The sequence below is a fragment of the Dermacentor albipictus genome, chromosome 3 (genome assembly GCF_038994185.2).
Source record: "Dermacentor albipictus isolate Rhodes 1998 colony chromosome 3, USDA_Dalb.pri_finalv2, whole genome shotgun sequence".
NCBI lineage: Eukaryota > Metazoa > Arthropoda > Arachnida > Ixodida > Ixodidae > Dermacentor > Dermacentor albipictus.
The window spans coordinates 17,465,006-17,480,818 of NC_091823.1; the positions used below are offsets into that span (position 1 = coordinate 17,465,006).

General features: G+C 45.3%; 1 protein-coding gene across 1 annotated transcript; it reads right to left on the reverse strand.

The window, feature by feature from the left end:
• Positions 1-9,124: 9,124 nt before the first annotated feature.
• On the reverse strand, positions 9,125-11,029 carry ohgt (E3 ubiquitin ligase component cereblon). The gene has a single exon (XM_065425500.2). It carries the CDS (start codon positions 10,864-10,866, stop codon positions 9,643-9,645), a length of 1,224 nt encoding a protein of 407 aa, XP_065281572.1. The 5' UTR covers positions 10,867-11,029; the 3' UTR covers positions 9,125-9,642.
• Positions 11,030-15,813: the final 4,784 nt, after the last annotated feature.

The following is a 15,813-nucleotide window of genomic DNA, read 5'->3' on the forward strand; positions in this document are numbered from 1 at the left end:
AAGAAGCTGAACAAGCGCCTAAAAGCCCGTATAGATAGTATCGCCAAGGAGGCGCGAGAATATGCCGGCAAACTCTCAACAGACACCTGCCTGGATGCAGATATGCGAGCAAGCCGTAAACAACATGCACACAAGGCGATCCTGATCGCTTTTTTGGGCGTTCTTGGGCAAACCAGGATAAAGAACCTCCTGGAGGCAACCCAACTGAGGGAGTTACATCGGAGGGTGCTATTTGGCCAACTGACAGCCAACCATTTTTTCCGCTCGGCAACCTTATAGAAACATCAGCCACAACTACCATCCATACAATATCGCGGCGAGGTACCTGCAGACCAGCCATTTGCAACGGAGAGCTTAAAGCAACCATCAATGCAAGCTAAAGACACATGGCACCTATACCGAACGGCATCACAAACTAGATGCTACGCAATATGCCAGACACACAACTGGAACAGCTCCCGCGTATCATCAAACAAGCTTGGGAAACCGGACATACCGGAGACTTCGAAAATGGCTACGGTGATCCCGATACCAAAGTCCAATTAGACGCCCAATGTCAGTAGCCATCTGCGACCTACTTTTTAAATGTCATGTCCGGGAAAGATTATGGAACGAATGTCCCTTACACGACTCCTATGGCAGCAGAAATCTTGCACTCGAGTCATTGGTTTCCGAAAGCACATGTGCGCACAGGATGAAATACTCGCCCTACAAAAATATACACAGCACAATTCTGCAGTTAACTCAGAGCCATAGTAAGGTTAGATATCAAAGCAGAATTTGATAACGTTACCCACCAAGCGGTGCTCAAAGGTCTGCAAACCATGCAACCAAGTTGAGAACCTTATAACTACGTGAAAGGGCTTTTTAAAAACCGCGCAGTTACCGTGGAGGTAAATGAAGAAGAGTCGGAAAAAAGGTACCTGACAAGAGGTCTAGCCCAAAGGATCTTTCTCTCACGCACACTATTCTCGCGAGCACTACGCTGCCAACTGTTTTGAGGTGTGTAGAAAACCTTAGCTTTACAATATATGAGGACGATATCACACTCTGGGCCAGCAGAAGATCTCCAGCTGGAATTCAAGAGATACTACAAACAGGTATTAATGTCACGGAGCTATACCTCCGAGAAAGCGGCCTCAGCCTGTCCAGTGCCAAGTGTGAGCACATATAGTGGTAACCAACCAAACGGAACAGCGGGAAGAAGAGGAACGTAAGCTAACAAAGCTACAAGTGAACCACGAAATTATCCGGAGAAAAACGCATATCAAGGTTCTGAGCTTTTGGCTACACGACAATGGTAAAGCGGATGTTTGGCTTTGGCAAATATTTCAGCAGCTGCACGAAGTCAAGAGGCCATTTACAAGCACAACACGAAAATTGAGTGCTATCAAAGAGCACCAACTGAGAAAGCTTACCATGGGCCTGGCTATACCTCGAATCATGTGCCAATATCAATATGTACAAGTCACCAAAACAGAAAAGGACAAAGTTGAAACCATAGTCCGGCAGATAACGAGTTATACTAGGCAGCCCTGCATACTCTCAATCCACTCGAGTCGATGACACGGCAATTCTGCCTAAACTGAACAAACTGAAACAACTCCACCAAGAGGCACAATTTAGTAGCCTGAAACTATCTAGACACGGGCGGGCATTTTTGCGTGATCTAGGCCACGATGCCCCACGACGCCCAGGCATGGAACAACGACATCCTCCGTGGGACACGCTAGACCGTGTACCGTCTACCAACTGCTTAGAAACGTGGAGGCAGACACACAACCGGAAAGACGACAAAATCAAGCGCAACATTTCAGGGACGGCACAGACGACTGGATCCTATAACACGGACGTCTCTACAACTAATGAAAGCACAGGGGTGGTAACCGACTCTACACATCTATCATAGGGTCTACACTGGAACATTGCATCGCAGCATCAAGCTGAATTTACAGTTGTCGAGGAGGCCGCCGCCGGGCCAGATCAACAGGAACGAAGTTTGCTCATTCGAACGGATAGCCAGGCTGCATGCAGGGCACTCGCAGCCAGAAGCATTCGGACACCTTAACATCAGAGTACGGATTCAGTGGATTCCGATCAGAGGGAACGAAGTGGCACATTACGCATCTTGTTTACGAATGCAACTGCCTCACTTTTAGAGTGCAGCTCAGGCGCCCGTTGCTGCGTATTAGCCCCGAGAAAGAGGAATGGCGCCCTCTCGCGAGTGACGTCACGGCCAGGACGCCGCTCGCTCCGGCTCGCTCGGCTGCCGCGCGCGCTCGTTCCCTTCGTGTATGCTTGGGGTATAGGTGGCTCGAGCCGTACGTATTGATGAATAAGTCGGCTTCTTTCAGCTGTAATACCTTAACCACAGTTTCTTCTTCAAAAGCGTGTGAGTCGAGAAACTTTGCGACTTGGATATCGCAAGCTAAGTAGCGTTAAAGGGGTCTACAAGTTTTTGCAATGCATATATGCGCCGTGTCTATCGGTAAATTTTGACTAAAAAAAGAATATCTGCAAATTCAACGCGCGAAGTTGTGTATGATGCTTCGCTAAACACTTAACATTCCTTTAGTATTTAGCTATGAGAGGTATTGCATTTTACGCGGAAGAAAAATTTGGTACTTGGCGTCAACATGTTATCCGATGTTAGAAAGACACTGCCCAGCGAAGCTGTCATCATGATTCCTATTACTCTGCTGTGTTGTTCTATTAAAATATGGCCATTCATTAATGCGTAAAAAAATAGTTAGGCGCGCATTTCTTATGAAAATGTTTGCTGCTACTTTCATCCCCCTCTGAAACAGGCCTCCAAAAAACGAATTGCTCATGGCTGCTAACACGACGGCGTGTCATGTAGAGTATTTACATAGTTAATTCACAAACACCATAGTAGCAATCACCTGAGAGAAAAGTTTCGTTGTTTAGATCAACAGCCACTCAATTGAAATTGATGAAATGTATCATAGTGGCCCTCAGTAGCCTTTATCGACAATATGGCACACCCCTGATCACGTAACGGTAGCAATAGACTGTCCGTATGGCGAGGCACGCTATGTTCGCGAAACCCATCAGTTCACTTCAACTTCGAATTAAAACCATTAAGCATTTTTTTTACAGCGCCAACTGGAATGCCTAAAGTATTCTCGAGCTACTACTACGCAGCTTAGATTGCCTACAAAAAGAAAATTCAAGCACCTTTTGTCTCACCATGTCTCGATCCAACGTTATTTAATTATACAAACGGATAACTATTCGCTTCGTCGGTACTTAAAAGAGAACCTTGCAGGCTAATTTAAGTTTGCTCCAATCCAATCGCAAACATTCATAAAGAAAGCACCACAAGCCTTGCATATACTTTCACTTGATTTCTGACCCTCCACAGCGGGAATTTCGACATCTTCAATATGTCCCATACTACTAGTCATTGACGCTTCGACTGCTTTCTGGCTGCAGCTATGCGGTCCAGCAAGCATACTTCACTAAAAAAATTGGGCCGAGCAGCCTGTGTCAGTTTGCCAAACAGATTCGTCATGTATATTCCTCAAGCAACAAGCACCAGTAAATTTCTCAAGTGAGTTTGATTTGATTTGATTTATTAATTTCCATTTACACACACACATGTACAGAGGAGTTGTAAATGGAGGTGGATGAGGGAAAAAAGCCGCACAGACGCGGCTTGAGGTAATCTCACCCTCTTAGGTACAATATGGCTGCATGGGGTAACACATCAAGCGCCATATAAATTACATTTATATAGTGGCCATAAAACATTGCAGTTATACAATATATGAAAGCACAGTGAAATATTTCCACGATAACAATGCAAAACACAGTGCGGCATTGAAATAAATAAATGATATACACTTGGTAACATAGACAAAAAAAGAGGAACATAACATGCATTATTAATCATTAACAAACGCGCTCTAAAGAGGTGAGTTGAACGTGTAGCACGGAAAAGGGAATATATATTGGTACATTCCTATTTGTACTCTGTAAATAGCTGTAAGCCTTCATTAACTTTACTTCAAATTTCCGCCGCTTAAAAAAAATAAACACGTGAAGAACCGCCTAATGTTGACAAGCAGTTAAAGAAGCAAGTGAGGCGTGTAGAATCTAAGCTCCAGTATTAGTTAAGTCACCGTGCTACTGCCGAGCGTTTCTGTGAGGAAATGCAAAAATTCGATATTATACCATGGACTACTCGTCGTGAGCAAACCTGTTTTAGCGGAATAAAATCAACGTAACTGCTGTAGAAGTCATATATAGCCAGCTTTGTGACATACTTGTTGCACCGCGGCAGGTATGGTATCATAACTGGATTCCTATAGGCTATGCTTTTGCGATTGTCTATCCGCGTATGAAAAACCCGCAATCGGCTGGTCTGCGTCGCTTCGGCTGGCACTGTAGCGTTGCCTTCGAGAGCTGCATTGTTGTCTAAGAAATTAGCTCTTTGAATAAATGTTCGCAAAGGAAGGCGTCATAAAAATATATTTGAGACGACCACCATAAGTATACAAGCAGAGAGAACGAGGGCGAACAAACGAAAACACCGCAGAAAGCGCCCGTACAACGCACGAACTGTAGCAGACGACAGGCGCGAGTCCGTGCCCTGACGTCACGCGAGCGGCGCTCGCAGCGCCGCTCGTGTTCGTTCTCGGGGCTAATAGCGCCGGTGTACCTCAGGCGAACGATGAAAGAGCGAACGCGGAGCGCAGCGGGGGATGAAAGACGTAAATATCGAAGAGAACGCGCGGAGGAACGCGAAGGAAGAAGGTATGGCGAAAGCGTTAGAAGAAAAGCGTATTGCCGCGCCGACAGGCTCTGCGGGAACGACCGCTACGAGATGGCGCCAGAGTAGCGCACCGTCTTAAGCACCGTCGTCTGTTCACCGATGGGATGCGGTGAGCGTGTCCACCGATACCATAAATGGAAACAAAGCGCTGCATGAGCGGAAGTCTATCTGCGGCGGCTTCTGTGAATCACGCCCACGCATTACTCACGCGCTGCCTCTTGCGATCTCCCGATTAGCGAGGCCGTCGCGCCACACTTCGCTCCATTTGCAGTGTGTCGCACGAGATAAATTGTCCATGTCTACTACAGAAGACAATGCAGAGCATCAAAAGCTAAATTTCGGCAAGTGCAGTAATGCTAACACTTGGAATTTTAGGTCCAAGTGTCCATTGTGAGATCCACTTGCAGTCAGCAGCATGCCAAAGAAATGAAGAAGAAGAGACTGCTCATCAAGAGCATGCTCTTCCTGCTCTATGTTCGTAGGCATTCTTGGAAGATAGTTACAAATCACAGAGGCATATAGAGTAGGTTCTGCAATCATTCAGCAAGAGCAAATATTCTACAGTCACACATCTAACACCTTCCTCATCACCCTATCTTATGTCCACTGCAGGACAAAGGCCTCTCCCTGCGATCTCCAATTACCCCTGTCCTGCGCCAACCGAGTACAACTAGCACCCGCAAATTTCCTAGTTTCGTTGCACCACCTAGTCTTCTGCCATCCTCTACTGCGCTTCCCTTCTCTTGGTACCCATTCTGTCACCCTAATGGTCCAACGGTTATCTAATTTGCGCATTACATGATGTGCCCAGCGCCATATTTTTCTTGTAATTTCTATTAGAATATCATCTATACCCACAGATATCAACAGCTAAAATAAGATGTCATATTCAGATAGCACAAACATGCACACATTTATGTGGTGAAATTGGAAAATAGATTTGCTGGATTACCCTGACCTCATGTTCAAAAAACCTTCTTAAGTTATGCTATTTAATTAATTATTCATGGGGTTTTATGGGCCAAAACCACAATCTGTTTATGAGGCTGGCCATGGTGGGGGACTCCGGAATAACTTGGACCACCAGGGGTTCTTTAACATGCACCTAAATGTAAATAAATGGGTGTTTTTGCATTTTGCCCCCATCGAAATGCGGCCGCCATGGCCAGGATTTGATCCTGCGAACTCGTGCTTAGCTGCCCAACACTCTATCTACTAAGCAGTAACAGCGGGTCTTAGTGAGGCTAACTTGTTATGCCAGAGGCAACAGGGCTTTTTTGTACAACATAAACAAACCTCCTCCACAAAAGGCAAGGCAATTACAAATGCATCAATAGCAAGACAAGGAGAAGGGAGAAGAGGTAGAATTAGACATCCTTTGCTCGTGCACGTATACCTGCTCTGTTCAACGGGCATTATCCATGGTGCTCATAACCTGAGAGTGACCGCGCGGTTGCTAGATGTTGCTTTGTCTGTCCATCTGCCAGAGAACCATCATAGGTACTGCGCCTTAGTGCAGAGTGATTCGTGGTACAAACATGCATGCCCAGCTGCAGATATATCAAGCTATGCTGCAAACTAATTTCAGTGGGCAAGAAGCAAAACATCACAATCCGATAAAACGGGACAAGCTATGTGGAACTAGAGGTACCATGAAACGAATAAGTTTTTCAGTGGAGCCTTGCTGTAACATACACAAGCACATACATAAAGTGTGGGTATTCCTGTGTATTGCTTATATACAAACCTGGTGCTGCATCTAGTTTACAAAACTGAAAACATATGAAATGAATCCCATGCCCTTCAGTTAACATATATTCCAAAAGAAAATTTTTAGAAGGACCTGACAATAATTACGATATAAAGAGTGTAATGCTTACTGTTCCCATTCCTCCTTAACACAATATTTCCTCTTAGCTGGGACGGCACTGATAGCAACGCCCTACCCCGTATTGCTTCTTTCTTGCTTTTTATTTTATCTGCAGTGCACTTATGGTAACCTCCAAGGTTCGCAAGCTGTGGTAACTCAAGCGTGCACTCATCGTAACTTCTTCAAAGTTGCCATTTCACAAAAGGTGCCTGAAAGCAGAAAGGAGTGGTGACAGGATCATCAGAATGCATTAACAACCACGATGCACAACCACCACTTCACCATTGGCTAGAAGATTGGAGGGCTGTGCACGTTTGTGCAAGCTTTAGCTCAGGAATAATTTATTATGAACAACCTCCCGACGGCTAGCATCTATGAGCTGTCATGCAGGCCTATGATCTCAAAGGGGGGGCATAATAAACAAGGTCTGGAAAGCTGCAGCAGAGAGCGAGTTATCTTCTATGCAAGAGTGCAAGCTTCCTGCTGCTTGCAGCTGAATATTTGGCTTGCATGTCTATGGAAACATTGTCTACAGATCACGAATGCCTTCTTACCATGCTCAATAAGTTGTGTAATACTCCTTGAACAAACAAAACAGAATCATTATACTTGGGAGAGCAGAGCACACATCTCATGTGCAAGTCAACAGCAGAAGTCTGAGCATGATGTGTGCCCTTTCTTCTGTATCTAAGCAGAGACGCTATTCTCCGAAGTCTGCCTCCTATGTTTCCAGAAGAAAGTAATTTGTTCTCAAGGGCCATTGCAAGAAATGTGATGATTGCCATGGTCACATATAAGTGGCATACAAATTGTGTTCAGCTCATGTATTGATTGATCTTTTATTGCATATTTTAGATAAAGCTGACTTCAATATCAATGCAAGCAATGACAGGCAGCTTTTAATAAATTGGCAATAATGTTGAACAGTTATCCAACTGAAAATGAAAATAGTGGAGTCCAAGATTTGATAGCTCACAGCAACAGTACAGTTGTTGTCATCACCCTAAAGCATAATGCGTACGAATGCTTCTTACCAACTACTTGTTCTTTAGCACCACACTGCCACAAACTTTTAACTTAGACAAACTAGCTTCACTGTTTCCTAAAGCTCCATTGTGTTGTTATTAAATATGCCTGAAACCACTTGTACATTAATGGCATTCCTGCAGAAGCAAAAAAAAAGCTAGAGCACAATACTGTGATGACACTGCCTTTTACAGGTAGGTAGAATCAGAACAAGGTTACATAAAGCATAACATTCCAGTGTCTTAAATTTACACATTTCAGAGAACCGAAGGCATTGTGTTACGAGTGATAACAAAAATGTGGTTATCCGCAAGTTCACCATTTCTTTTCACTTTGTTAAGGTTGTAGGCGAATGTAGACCAATCGAAGTATTATTTACCTTCCTAGTATCAAATCTTGCCACTCTGGTGTGTTTAGGTATAACAAGGAGCAAATCTTGTAAAGAAGGGGTCAGGGTTACAGAGCATACGCTTACAGTCAGTAATAAGTGGAAGCTTTTGTGATTACACCATTTAGTGTCCTCTTATGTTACACAGTACATATGACTTAGCAGCTGGGGGAGAAACAACTACTCTAAGCAGCTACAGGAAACAGATTCGTAATTTGATTTTGAAAAAAGCAAAGAGCCCTGCAAGCTGTGTCCAGGTTTAATCAAACAAGTAACATGCAGATGACATATGCATAATTTCCTTGATAGCAAATGTACACATACTAGTTAGCAAGATGCCGGTGGCTTGTATGTGATTATTTTTAACAAATGAACATTTAACTGTGCACATGACATTAAGCAAAATTTATATCATAAACCCACAGATGGCTCATAAAGCAATGTGATCTGATGAGTGTAACTTTGGAATATACTGGTTTGATGACACCATGTTAGTTGTGCAACTGTATTATGTCTTGCATAACTTGAGATGCATCTACTTCTGATGCCTCACGCTGCATCCAAGGATACAGCCATTTTACACAAATATAATGACGTGCTAAAGGCTAAGCAGGTAGGAAAAAATAAGCAAAGCAAGGAATACTGACAGGACTACACATACAAGAAAAATTTACAGTAAATGCTACTGCATTAAGATGTTTTTAATAAAGATCGGTACACTTCTGCATGTTACTGCTAAATGCTGTAATGTAGCGCATTTGCAACTGCCTGTGAGCATTTTAGCAAAGGGAGCCTCTTACATGACCAGATAAATCAATGCTGTCTGTGCAACAAGCTGCACTTAAAATTAACCTGCAACAGGAAAGCAACTTAATATTTTTACACTTTCTGTAGACATTTCACTATGATAAAACAGCTAGCTTAATGATGCAATGAGTAAGAAATAAACAGTTTACATGGACAATCTCCATGTTGTAAAACACAGAAAATGTACCACCACAACACAAAATATCTTCAAATGCTTGCACTGAGGCCACTTCCATAGCAAAAAAAAAAAAAACTTCATCTTTTTATTTGGTTCATTTCTTTTAGTACAGTGATCACATGGGGCAGAGTTTGAATACATACCATAGAAAGGTGGTATTTTGTTCAGTAGCGAGTATATTCGAGCTTAGCTGCACATTGACTAAGCCAAATAAACTGGCAATCTGGGCATTTAAATTATAGCCCTTATCACATGCAGCAGTACTGGTTGCCTTGGCCTGCAAGCAATGAGCTTTTGTGTCAGAGTACATCACAGCACCTTAAAGCCCTACAAATGTCAAATCACTTCAATCAGGCGGTATGCAAACATGACGTGGAGGCCTGACTGGACGATGGCGCGTACGCAGACAAGGCATGTCAGGCTCAACTGCTTTTCTGCATGTTTCCTTGGATAAGTATTCGGTTGTCCAGACCTTGCTTCTTCACGGGGAAGGTGACCTACAAGGTTCTAATGGAGGACTTAAGCATGTGACTAGGCTTTCGTGTCAAGCTTCCAAGAAAGCAACCACACATTTCTTAAGATGAACGCCTTTCAGTCTGCAATGCCGGCCTTATTGCAGCTCTGCATAAACCCCAAAATTTCTTTGGTAAAAGAGCCTTGTTGGAAGCAGTGAACTTCCATCCAACATGGCAGTGGCAACCACTGCATTGCAGGATCGTCCATGCATAACCTGGGAACCAGCTGTACAGTGTGCTCGGTCGACCATTCAAGTATACGCCAGTGGCTTTGCGCACAGTTATCATCTCGTGTACATATCCATGGGGATTAACGTATGCGCCCTGTGGTCCGCTCTGAGACATGCTGAACACATCGCTCCTGTCGGCCATCTTCTGGTTGCACTCCTTACACGTCAGCACGCGACAGTCACGAAGAATGGCCAGTTCACATCGCAGTCGCTGTACAGGGTTGTCGTAAGATAACATCTCCAGGCGCAGCTTGTCGTCCAGGAGAAGACTGCTCGCGACCCAGTAGGAAAAGCGACACGGGTCGCGGGGTAGGCTCAGGGTGGCAAAATTTTCAGTCCACTCGCGCAACTCAGCCTCTATTTTCGAAACCAGGAGGTTCGCGTCGTACTGTCGATACACCCAGGAGGGCCAAGCTGTCACGTGGGAGAAGCCGTAAGGGTCTTTGTGTCGCTCGCTCGGAGTGTACCGAGACGTGGAGCGTCCCTTAAACCTTGACAGGCTTGGAAGTCGAGCGGCTTCACCGACGTCGGCGGTGGGCTTGTCAGGAAGTATTTTAATGCTAGCCATGAGAATGCCGTCGCTTCTTGTGCGGGAGCTGATGATGCGAAACCTCTGTCGACCTTCCGCTTTGACCACAAGTGTTGATACGCCGGACAACTCGTCAACCTCTTCTTTGTAGGACCGTATTTCAGCAGTAGTGCCTAGCGGCTGCGGAGAAGTGCTACTCGCGCTTTCGCCAACGATGCCAAAAGTCCGATCGTTTTCTATAATTCTGTGCATCATGGATATCTCCAAGGGTCGAAATATCTGGAGAGGCAAGATCTGACCTGGCACCAATATGACGTCATGGGATGTCAGTACAGGTATCGTTTGCAGGCTGTCTTCTTCGAAAACCGTCCTGCCCGTGAGATCCTCCATGTCGTTACCGAGGTAAGTGTGCTGCGCTGGCAGCGAGGTGTCATAGGAGACGTCCATCGCAGAGGCAGACGCCGAGTCTTCCTCCTCGTCAGCGTCTTCAGCCCTCGGAACAAGGTGTATTATGTCATCTGCCATCGGTTAGCCACTCCGGCGAAGCGGAAACGTTCTGTTTAACGTTGCTAAGAGCCTGTGCGCAGTCTTTCACCGCATTTTTAGAACACGAACGGCGCCATATTTGTTTTGGTGGCCACTGGAGCACTGAAGGCGAGAGTACAGTCAACGCCTCCTATAATTGGTACAGTGAGCGAGAGTAGCGCGAGTATGGTCGTTCCTTTCCTTTTTGCTCTACAGATGGCGCAGCAGCCGCGAGCGCGCTCGCGTGTTGGTGCTCGGTTTGAGGCCACGCGGCGTTTTTATCTGCTATAACGTGCTAAATAATTTTCCAGCGCCTTCGTAGAGCTTTCCAAGTCAGATAAATGACACAGCAACGCACTAGGAAAACTAACTATCTGAACTTCTTACTAACACATAAGGAGAACAAACAACGCTTCTTCAAGAACTTGCAGCAATATTTCAGTTTGTTCATAGATTTTCTCTATGGTTTGTTCTTGAACTGAATAAACGCCTCTTACGCTCTTCGTAAAACGAAGCAAAAATAATACGTTCCCACTTTGCAGTAAATAAAAAAAAATTGTAGGCGGGTTAAATGGTTATGACGAGGCTCCCACATCGACGGCGCCACCTCAAACTGTGAATGAACATATCTTGTAAGGAAAGTCATTCCGGGGATACTGATGGGATGGGGGAGGTTGCGGCGAAGATGTGATTTGGAAGCGACGGCGCAGATGGTGAGATGAAAATTTCAAGAAAAGTTTTGTTGTAAGGTTTAGGTCTAGGTAATCATGCCACATTCCCCGAAACATGTGTAAACAATTATAACGTTATAAAAAGAAGAAAAAAACACATGTGTGTGTGTGCGTGGGTGTGTGTGTGTGTGTGTGTAGGAGGGGGGGCGTTAGCGTTTCAATGTTTACGGACATATATTGCTTTGCATTTAGATTAACTGGGTGTCATTAGCTGCATATTACAGCGGCCACTAACAGTGGCGTAGCCTGAAATTTCGTTCGGAAAGGCGGAGAGGGGGGGGGGGGGCGCACACGTTACAGCTCGACCTCCTCGTAGAATTTGTTGAGGGACCAAATACATGAATAATAACGGCATTGCCATTGCCAAAAATGCTGCAAACGAATTGTTGAACGCTACGCACTGTCAAGACAAGTAAAATGTGTATTTATTCATAAAAGAATATACTCGTATGTCCGAGAAATTGTGCTCGAAATCACTGATATGAATGCTCCCATGTTTTTTGTCAGTTTAATAAGTAAAGAAAATATCACACGAACTTTGGAACTTTATCAGTTTGAAACCAGCAGACCATGCCGCTGATATGAAAAATGTAATGGCCATGAAATCAACAAGTTGGAGACAAGTATTTTGATGAAACTTCGTCATTCAAGAACCTTGTTTACATTTTTGTACATATGCAACGGCTAGGGAAAAATCTCAATGACGCTGTCCTTTGTTCCAATCTCTTGCTCAGGAGCAGCTGTCACCGGTCGTGTATTGTGAGTAATTGCACCGTAATTATAGCCGCAACAGAGAGCACATATAAAAGGCAGGATTTCTACAAAATAACGAGGGCGGGTCAAATGAAAGCGAGCAAATACGAATATATGACAAACGGGGCACTTTATTTAGAAGTAGTCTCCATGAGCATTTATACATCCCTCCCACTTCTTCAAAAAGACTGCAACTGACTCTTTCTCGTCATCGTCCGACACGAATCTGGTTTCCTTGAGCTGTTTGTGGAAGTCGCAAGGCGACAGGTCTGGGCTGTATGGCGGATGTTGCTGCGTTTCCCACTTGAACTTTATCAGTTTTGTGTTAACCACATCAGCAATGTGGGGGCGGGCATTGTTGTGGTGGAAATTCGTCAATTTTCCACGTCGTTTGTTCTTGATTGCGACACGCAGCCGATCCGGCATTTCACAATATCGGAAACGATTGATAGACTCTCCAGGTTTAGCAAATTCGGTCAGTAATGACCTCTGAAGATCGAAAAGTCAACAACACCTTTCCCGCGGAAATGACAACCTTTGCTTTCTGTGAACCCCCCGCGGTGAATTCGATTGTTTGCACTGTAAGCTTTGCTGTCGTGTTTTGTAGTGGCACCATGATTCGTCCCTGGTCACAATCGCAGTCAAGTCGTCACCCTCATTGCGATACCGAATCAGATGAGTCAAAGCAGCGCTGAACCTCTCTGTCTTCTGGCAGTGGTTCAAAATTTTGGGCATCTATTGCGCACAGAATAAGAGCCAATAACCGAGTTGTTCATGAATTATGGTGTGAACCGAACCGTGAATGATGTTCACACGCTCTGCCAGTTCATCGATGCTTATCCTCCGTTCCTGTCTAATATCAGCGTATCACCCTTTGCAGTTATGTTGGGAGTGATTGCACGGTGACTTTGGCCATCACTTGAATCTGCTCGAAAAAACAAGCACTCTGCATTTATACTATTCCTAGACATACAGCAAGCATTCGACTGAGTACTATATAGGGCGATTGTTTTCGCACTTATGACTGCGGGACTTTCGGGTATAGTGTGCTTGGTTTTGTGGGCCATTTTCCATCGCGCAAAATGAAAGTGCGCGTTCGAGGAGCAACAAGTGCTCATGAACCTCGCATTGTTATTAAGTGTGGTGTCTCGCAAGGCGGAGTCTTATCGCCGCTTCTCTTCAACAGCGTACTTGCTGGACTTCCAAGCCGATTGCCTCAAGAATGTGACTTTCCAATAGGCATAGCAATATATGCTGATGACATCGCACTGTGGATCAGCGGCCCTTCGCACCATGGTCCACGTTTTCGTGGAATCTTGCAGGGAGCTCTGAATGCAACATCAGAGTACACGGATGAAGTTGGTCTGCAGATTTCACCCGGTAAGTCAGCCGCAATTGCGTATCATCCTAGACAACGCGCTCGTCAAACCATGAGTCGGCTATACCTCGGAGATACACTGATAGATTGGGTACAGAAACACCGCTACCTTGGCGTAATTATCGCTGATTGCCTATCATACCATCCTGCCGTCACCTCTGTGCGGCGAAAATCGCAGTCCCTATACTCAGATATATTGCCGCCTTGACTGCTAAGCGCACCCGCCGTGGTTGCTCAGTGGCTATGGTGTTAGGCTGCTGAGCACGAGGTCGCGGGATCGAATCCCGGCCTCGGCGGCCGCATTTCGATGGGGGCGAAATGCGAAAACACCCGTGTGCTTAGATTTAGGTGCACGTTAAAGAACCCCAGGTGGTCAAAATTTCCGGAGTCCTCCACTACGGCGTGCCTCATAATCAGAAAGTGGTTTTGGCACGTAAAACCCCAAATATTATTATTATTACTGCTAAGCGCGACGGCTGTGACGAGATGACAACACTACGGGTTTATCAATCGTCAGTACTTTCTGGCGTGATGTAAGCCTTGACAGTGTTAAAGTACCGCCTAGTTTGATGTTTCAATTGGAACGGGACTATCGTGTTGCCCTCCGAGTCATTCTTGGCTTACCTCGTGAGGCGCAGTTTTTTTTTCATTACTCACTACGAAGCACACCAGCTGCCCCTGAGGCTGCAAGCAGACCAGAGAGCGTTATATCACGTAGAACGTCTGTACTTAGCATCAGATGGACACGCACCTTATAACCAGCTGATTCCGCGGCCGTTCTCCCGCATGGGGAAAATGGCGGCATTGTTCGTTGCCATTGCTGGCAGTTCAGAAGATACTACCTCACTGACAACTCCGAAGGAACGCAACAACAAATGCCCCTTCCCTATTCATCTTTCGGTTCTCGACATACGCAAAAAGTCTGACCAGCTGCACTTATTTGAAAGCTATGGAGGCCATCTTAAAGTATTTACGGACGCACCGGTAAGCAACGACGCTCAAGGCGCTGCAGCAGCATTCTTCTGCCCTTTGAATGACATAAGAAGGGTGTTTCGAATACCTTATCCATCCTCATCAAAAACTGTGGAGCTGCAAGCGATTGATGTTGCTCCGAAATACGTAAATGAAGAAATAAGCACATCGAAGGTCGTCACCCTAACAGACTTCCGTGCTGGCCTTGGCAGGCTGTTGAGAAAGGATGCCAATAGCCCAATTCTACACAGTATATAATAGAGTCCGCCGACAATATTGCTTCTCGTGGGATGTCGCTCAATGCCCAGTGGATACCTTCGCACGTGGCATTGCTAGAAATGTAGAGGCTGATCGCCTCGCTTCAACTTGTGCTCACAACGGGAGTGACTGCCCAGAAATTTCCTGTATGATTGACAGTGCTCGTGTGTTAATCCGCCGATACATACTAAAGCCGCACCCAGACCACCGTGTTGCAAACGGCTCGTTCCCTACCCGTGTTCGTGGTTATCGCTTGCCTCTTAGTGCTAGAGCACTGTTAGTGAAATTAAGAGTTGGCTCTGTGTTGTTGCGCGAACGCTTTCGTCGTCAAGGACGTGTTGACAGTCCGTCGTGTACGTCCTGTGGCTCCTGTGAGACACTTCATTGAACACCTTATATCGGAGTGTCCCGCATGTGTCACACAACGTGCACTGCTAATTAAGGAATATGGACTGATGGGACTCAAGTGTGCGAACATTGACGATTGCCTGTTTCCGAGAGGGAGTGCTGCTCAACGGGACCAGGCCCTATAGCCTTACTAACTTTTATGCAGAAAACTGATTTGGCCTCTCGTTTATAGACATTTTTTCCGCGTTCCTACTTTCTTTTGTCCGTGACTCTGTCATGTATTTATTTTCTATTTTCTTTCCTTTTTTCTTTGTTTCATATCTTCTTCTGTTTTCATTCTCCTCTCTGGGAAGAGTAGGCAGGCGTTGTGCACGTCTCGATGGAAGTTGTCAGCTTGCTCCCTCCGTCTGTTTCCTTTGTGTGTTTGTATGTATCCATATCCAATAATAGTAATAATTGGCCCGGTCTCGGATGGTCTTTGAAACTTTCACGTCCTTCCTTGAACCG

Bases quoted from the DNA above. Each gene is read 5' to 3' on its own strand.
- ohgt (XM_065425500.2), bottom strand. From the start codon at position 10,866: ATGGCAGATGACATAATACACCTTGTTCCGAGGGCTGAAGACGCTGAC.